The sequence below is a fragment of the Apis cerana genome, linkage group LG6 (assembly GCF_029169275.1).
Source record: "Apis cerana isolate GH-2021 linkage group LG6, AcerK_1.0, whole genome shotgun sequence".
NCBI lineage: Eukaryota > Metazoa > Arthropoda > Insecta > Hymenoptera > Apidae > Apis > Apis cerana.
The window spans coordinates 3,723,529-3,730,313 of record NC_083857.1 but is presented as its reverse complement, the minus strand read 5'-3'; the positions used below and the strand labels follow the sequence as shown (position 1 = coordinate 3,730,313).

General features: G+C 20.1%; 1 protein-coding gene across 2 annotated transcripts; it reads left to right on the top strand.

Moving 5' to 3' along the window:
- The first annotated feature begins 119 nt into the window (after positions 1 to 119).
- Positions 120 to 2,494, top strand: LOC107999810 (charged multivesicular body protein 7). Of its 2 annotated transcripts, none has more exons than XM_017059834.2 (5): positions 120 to 624; positions 743 to 1,086; positions 1,164 to 1,935; positions 1,999 to 2,191; positions 2,282 to 2,494. In XM_017059834.2, exons 2-5 carry the CDS (start codon positions 797 to 799, stop codon positions 2,353 to 2,355), a joined length of 1,329 nt encoding a protein of 442 aa, XP_016915323.1. In that variant the 5' UTR covers positions 120 to 624; positions 743 to 796; the 3' UTR covers positions 2,356 to 2,494. The 2 variants fall into 2 exon arrangements, with proteins under 2 accessions (XP_016915323.1, XP_061932005.1); XM_062076021.1 differs by having other exon boundaries at positions 422 to 575.
- Positions 2,495 to 6,785: the final 4,291 nt, after the last annotated feature.

Genomic DNA, 6,785 nt, shown 5'->3' with positions numbered 1-6,785 from the left:
GCGATCTCTATAAGTCGATATTATAAAGTGTCGCTTACATAAATTTATACAATTTTGATTTTAACAAATAATAATAAATATCAGTTTGCAAATCAGTTATGTATTAATTTAATAATTTAAAAAATTATTTTTTAGATATTGATTGATAATTTTAAAATAATTATTGATATTCTGAAAAAATCATTTTAAATAAGACAGCATTCAACGATAATTGTCTATTTTCATGAAACTTATGAATTTTTGTATTAGAAATTATTTATCAATTGAATTTTTTTTATTTTAATTTAAAAAGTTTGATATATTTTTTAACAAAAAACTAATATTAAAAAAAATAGTTTTATATCAATTTAAAAAATAAATTTGATTCATCTTGCATAAATTATAATTACATATATATATATTTATAGTATATTATATATTTATAATTACGTATACAGTATAAACTCGATTTCTTTGACGTAAAAATACAATTACATTATATTTAATTTTAATTTATTTTAAATGAAGTTGAAACAAATTTATTTCGTAATTTAAAAATACAAATATATTTTAAATTTTAAATTTGATGTATATGAGTAAGTCTATAATTGCAAATGATTTTACTTGTGCTATTTTTGTAACAAGGTAATGACATTTCTTTGAAAAAAAACATCTTTTATTAAAAAAGTATCAATATTTAACAAATCTAAAAAGTATTTTAGTCTTATATAATAGATATGGTATTATTTAATTATGTTTTCAGTGATATGTAAAAATATAATCTAACATAAAAATATAACAAAAATATTTTTAAAAAATGACTATGGAGATTAAACATGTAGATAATAATTTGCCACTTCCTCCTGAAAAAATGCCTAAATGTTGGAATGAAGAAGAAAGAATCAGTGCTTTATTTTCTCCTTTTCGAAATAAATCAGTAAATTCACAAGATTGGATATCAAAATATAAATTTTGGCAAAATTTAATATATGAATGGTTAAAATATACTAGGAAAAGTAGTTTTTCTATTGCAGACTTAAATAATGCCTTTAAAAGGAAAGGTTGTACACCTCTTTGTTTAATAACTGTTGTTGAAGAACTTCTTCGGTAATATTACTCTTATAAATAATAAAAAGATAGATAAAAGAAAATTATTCTAATATTATAACATATATATATTGTAGGAATAATGAAATAATTTTAGAAACTGAATTTTTGAAAGAACCTTGTGAATCATGGACAGCATGGTCAATTGACATACTTGTGAAAAAACCACTTACATGGTCATTTTCAAAAGTTAAAAGTTATGTTGTTAACAATGAAATTAATAAAGAAACTAGATACATAAACTTACAAATTATTAAAGAATTTGGAGATATTTTGTTTTCTATTTTAGAAAAAAGAAAAGACAATATTCTTATATCATTTTCTGAGCTGATAAAATGTTACAGATCTGAAATAGACCAAAATATATCAGATAATACAGTAATGTTAATCTTGATGTGGTTAAGACGTGAAAAAAAAATAGTTCTTAAAAGTAGTGAAAATGAAAATGAATTATTGATTAAAATTGCTACACATTCATCAGATGGTATAACTGAAATTGAGGAAGGATTATACAAATTAATTAAACAAGAAAATGGTCTTATAAAGGAAATAGAACTTATGGAAAAAGAAAAAATTAATATTATTAATGAAGCTAAATCATATTTAATTAAAGGATTACGACAAGTAGCAAAAACATATTTAAGAAAAAAAAAAGAATTAGAAAAAAGTATTGAAAATCGAATACAAACTCTTGACAACATTCAAAGTCTTATAACAAGTATTCAAACTACAAATACAAATAATGCTGTGTTATCAGCTTACAAAACAGGATCACATGTATTAAAAAAACTTAATGAAAGTGGTTTATCAGAATCTAATGTTAAAAATATTATGGATGATCTTGCAGAAGTAAGTCGCAACTATACAATTATTTATTTTATATTGCAATATTTATATTATTGTAAACTACAGGCTATAGAAGATCAAAAAGATGTACAAGTTATGTTATCAGAATCTTTGGTAAATGATTCAAATGTTGACTTAGAAGAGGAATTGGCAGAACTAATGAAATATGATGAAAATATTTTCCCTCCTGTACCAAATACAGAACTAAGTTTTAATGTTGATGAACTTCAAAAGGAACTTCAAAACTTAAGTGTTGAAGGTAAAATATTTATATTTTGTTACAAATAAAATATAAGAATTTATTTTATGTCATTTATACATAACTAATATTAAGATTTTATTTTCATAGAAAATATTACTAATGAATCAAGTCAATTACCAAAAAAAATTCATAATAAAAAAGTAATAAAACAATGTATGTAAATATAAATAAAATATGTACAATATTACACACACTATTTTTCTATTTATAATAAGTATAAAATTTGTATAATGTGTATTGTTATTTTTAAAATAAAATGTTATAATAAAATATTTGAATAAATATAATCAAAATATATAACGATATTAACCTAATATTAATCTATATTAACCTATTAAATTGAAAAGGAAAATTTTAATTGATGATTGAATGTGAAATATAGGTTAGATATAATAAAATATATGTTAGATATAATAAAATATGAAACTCCTCTCTGAATTTTTAATAATAAAAAAATATTGGATAAAATATTTATTAAATAAGATAAACGAATATAGAATGAATTTAATATTAATGTATTTTTTGTCTTATACTTGAAGATATTATTTATATATGAAGTCACTACAAATTAAAAAATTAAATAAAATGAAATATAAATAGTATCATTAAATAATATCACTAAATATATTTTATTAAAACACTTTTGAGTTATAAAAATAATTTACGAATTAATATTTTGTAACCCTTTATAAAAACTACAAGTCCTTATTCGATAAATCGATTCACAATCGATTCACATCTCGACTATGGTTATGTGCTAAAAATTATATATAAACAAAGAAAGCAAATAATGAGAAAAGGACAAAAATAGAATAAAAATTGAACAACTATCGCCATCTCTGAGCAATAAATGAAACTAATATAAATAAGGAAAGCAAATAAAAGGAAAAAGATAGAAACAGGAAAAGAAATTGAACAACTAGAGCCATCTCTGAGTCATAAATAAAACTAATATAAATAAGGAAAACAAATAAAAGGAGAAAGATAGAAATAGAATAAAAATTGAACAACTATCGCCATCTCTGAGCAATAAATGAAACTAATATAAATAAGGAAAGCAAATAAAAGGAAAAAGATAGAAATAGGAAAAGAAATTGAACAACTAGAGCCATCTTTGAGTCATAAATAAAACTAATATAAATAAAGAAAGTAAATAAAGGAGAAAAATAGAAATAGGATAAGAATTGAACAACTAGAGCCATCTCTGTACCGCAAATGAAACTAATATAAATAAGGAAAACAAATAAAAGAAGAAAGATAAAAATAGAATAATAATTGAACAACTAGAGCCATCTCTGTGCCTCAAATAAAACTAATATAAATAAAGAAAGTAAAAAAGCAAAGGAAATAATGAAAAAAGTAAATAAAGGAAAAAGATAAAGATAGAATAAGAATTGAAACAATATAGTGTCATTTGTTGAATACAAAAAACATTTCTAAAAAGATAGATAAAATAAAAAAGTAAGAATTAAAGATCAGTGCTATCTTTTGAGTATTTTTGACAATATATCCTTATAGAATTCAAATTAATACTAAGAGATGACGCTAGTTTGTCAATTTTTACTTTATTTTACTCTGTCTTTTCTAAGAAATATCAGAATGATATGAATCATACATACTAATCCACAAATTAATTTAATATAATAATATGCATTATAACTTATACAATTTTTAAATTTTTATTCTTAATTTATGCATCTAACATTATTATAATAGTAAATATAATAATTGATATATTTTTACAATATTTAGATCAAGAATTTTTTTTTAAATCATTTACTCTAATAATAGAATTTGTTATTCTAATATCATAACAGAATAAATCAATTAATTGATTATAAAATATTACTCATTATTTTTTTTATAGAAATATTTGAAAAATTTTTAATATTGCAAGATATGATTTTTGATAATTTTTTATACATTTCCCGTTTAACTTTAAACAAATTTTCTATAGCAAAAAAAAGTATTTACGTTTTCATGATATAATCCATCTGATTGGAAAACTAATATTATGTGTTTTGTTTAATATTCTATGAGTTTAATGTTTACCATTCGATCAATTTCACATAATAAATTGAAAAACGAACAAGCAAGTGTTAATATTTAAAGATAAAGCATACGTTTTCGATAAAAAAAAATTGAATAATTTATATACATATACGTTTTGACAATAATATACATATGTGAAATGGAAATTTTGTATTAATATGAATTTGTAGAGAATATCTCAAATTATTTCATTAATTAATCTTTAATTCTTCTTTAAATATTTAGTTAATATTTTCATTATATACACTTTATTTTTATATTTCAAAAAATAGGATATTTATTATTAAAAATATATATATATTTTTTAATTTACTTTAAGTTCAATTTATGAAATAAAATAATTTAATAACAAATTGGAAATAACGAGAAAATTTTTAATTCCATTTTTATAATGATTAGTTATTTGTTGTTTATTAATTGCCTATAAAAATTGCTTATTTTTTTACAAGTACTTGCGTATAATTAGAAATAATGTTTGTAAATTGCTATAAAGTTTGTTTGATAATAAAATAAATAAATAATCACGGTAATTTTCTTTTATAATCGTATAAAAATATATTACAAGATAAAATAACAAACAGCAAATCGTTAGAAGCTTAAAAATTACCTTGTATTGATCTAAAAGTTATTCCGTTGGTCATTACGGTCTTCCTGTTTCATTTGCCAGAAAATAACAATATTTAACAATTATGAATGAAAATACATACCATTACTTCATATGTATTATGCCATCTCGAAAATGACACTGCTTTATGATTACTGTTGGCTGGAATTGTTTTATTTCAGTACATTTACATATAGAAAATTAAAAAAAAATATATATTTTCATAGTTATAGATTAATATATTTTTATTATATTTGTAATTTATATAGAGTGATAATAAAAGCATGTAATAATCATTTATAACGTAATATTGTTTTCATTAATATTTCGTTACTGTTTGTAAAACAATTTTATATATCACCAATATTAATTTACCTTTATTATGCTATTCATTTACAATTTCAAATATATAAAAATTAATATTAAAATTACAACTTTATTATAAATTTTTACTGAAGCAATAAAAGATAGAATTAATAACTTTTGAAGAATTTTTTTAATTCACAATATTTTTCATCATGAGTGATATAATAAAAATATATGCGAATGAATTATTTTATATAAGTTATTATACATTTGAATTCATTTTAAAAGAGAACAAAAAAAAAATTAAAATTTTTGCAGAAATCAAATTTGTTAATTTACTTTTCTCAAAAATTAAAAATTCTAAATTCTTTTTTGTTAATTTTTAAATAATTTTTATTTATCAATAATATTTTATCAATATATATTATATTAATCTATATTTATTTGAAAATCAATGTTTTATAAAAATTATTTATCTATGCCTGTAAAATATTATTCTGTATTTAAATTAATAAATTTAATTTTTGTTTATAAAGTATACAAAAAATATCTTTTTCATTGTAGATAAAATCAAATATCGTTTATTTCAATTTTTTATCATGAATCAGTGGTATCTTTTAAATATGAAATATAATGGACACATATGTATGGATATATACATATGGATATATATATATAAAAATATAGAAAATAAATATACATGTATAAAGTTATATACATATATATATATATACATATTAATTTTCGATGGATTTTATATATCAAATAATACAAAATTTAAAAAATTATTGAAATATTTTTTAAAAATTTATTTGTAAGAAATTATATATTTTCCATGTCTAAATGTCTTATTTTAGATTTTCATGATGAATTCATTCTCTTTCTTCGCAAATATATTATATAATTCATAATTAAAGACAAGTAAAATTCCGCGAAAAGAGATTAAGTTTGATGATACGTATTGTTAATCAAACGAAAGTCCATGGATAAAATCTTTCGGTGTCATATAAAGGGAAATTGTCATCTTTAATTCAGTAGAAAACGATTTGACTGACAGAGTTATATTTACATGAAGTATAGGTTGTGGTCGAGTCCTTCGAAAAGATGACCTCTTTCGAATCAATACGTTCTTAGAAGAAATAGAAGGAATTCCTTGATACACGCCACTTTGTCGAATCAAATATTTATGCGACGTTCAATATTGTGTTCGTCGTATTGCCTTTTTCCTAGACAAGACTTATAGCCCTTATTATGACGTGGTGATGTGCGTTTTCAACGAATGTTTATTACGTAGTTCCTTGAAATCGTGAAAACGTAGTTTTCTAATTCTGGTCTAATTAATAGATATAAAGAAGATATAAAGAATAAATAATATTTATTTTTATTGAAGAATTAATAATTTATCAAATTATCAAAGTTCATATAGATATATATTATTTATTAATAATATATTATTTATTTATACATATTTACATATTTCATTGAATGAAGTATAAGTATAAGGATAAAGAATGTAATTGATTAAATTAATTTAATTGAAAATTTAAAATTTAATTTAATAAAGATAACGATAAAAGGAATTTCATTGAATCATTAGTAGTAAAGAAAATGCTATAACTAAATTATTGT

Coding starts and splice junctions, on each gene's coding strand:
- LOC107999810 (XM_017059834.2), top strand. CDS start 797: ATGACTATGGAGATTAAACATGTAGATAATAATTTGCCACTTCCTCCT. Junction 1,087..1,163: donor GTTGTTGAAGAACTTCTTCG/GTAATATTACTC, acceptor TATATATTGTAG/GAATAATGAAATAATTTTAG. Junction 2,192..2,281: donor TCAAAACTTAAGTGTTGAAG/GTAAAATATTTA, acceptor TTATTTTCATAG/AAAATATTACTAATGAATCA.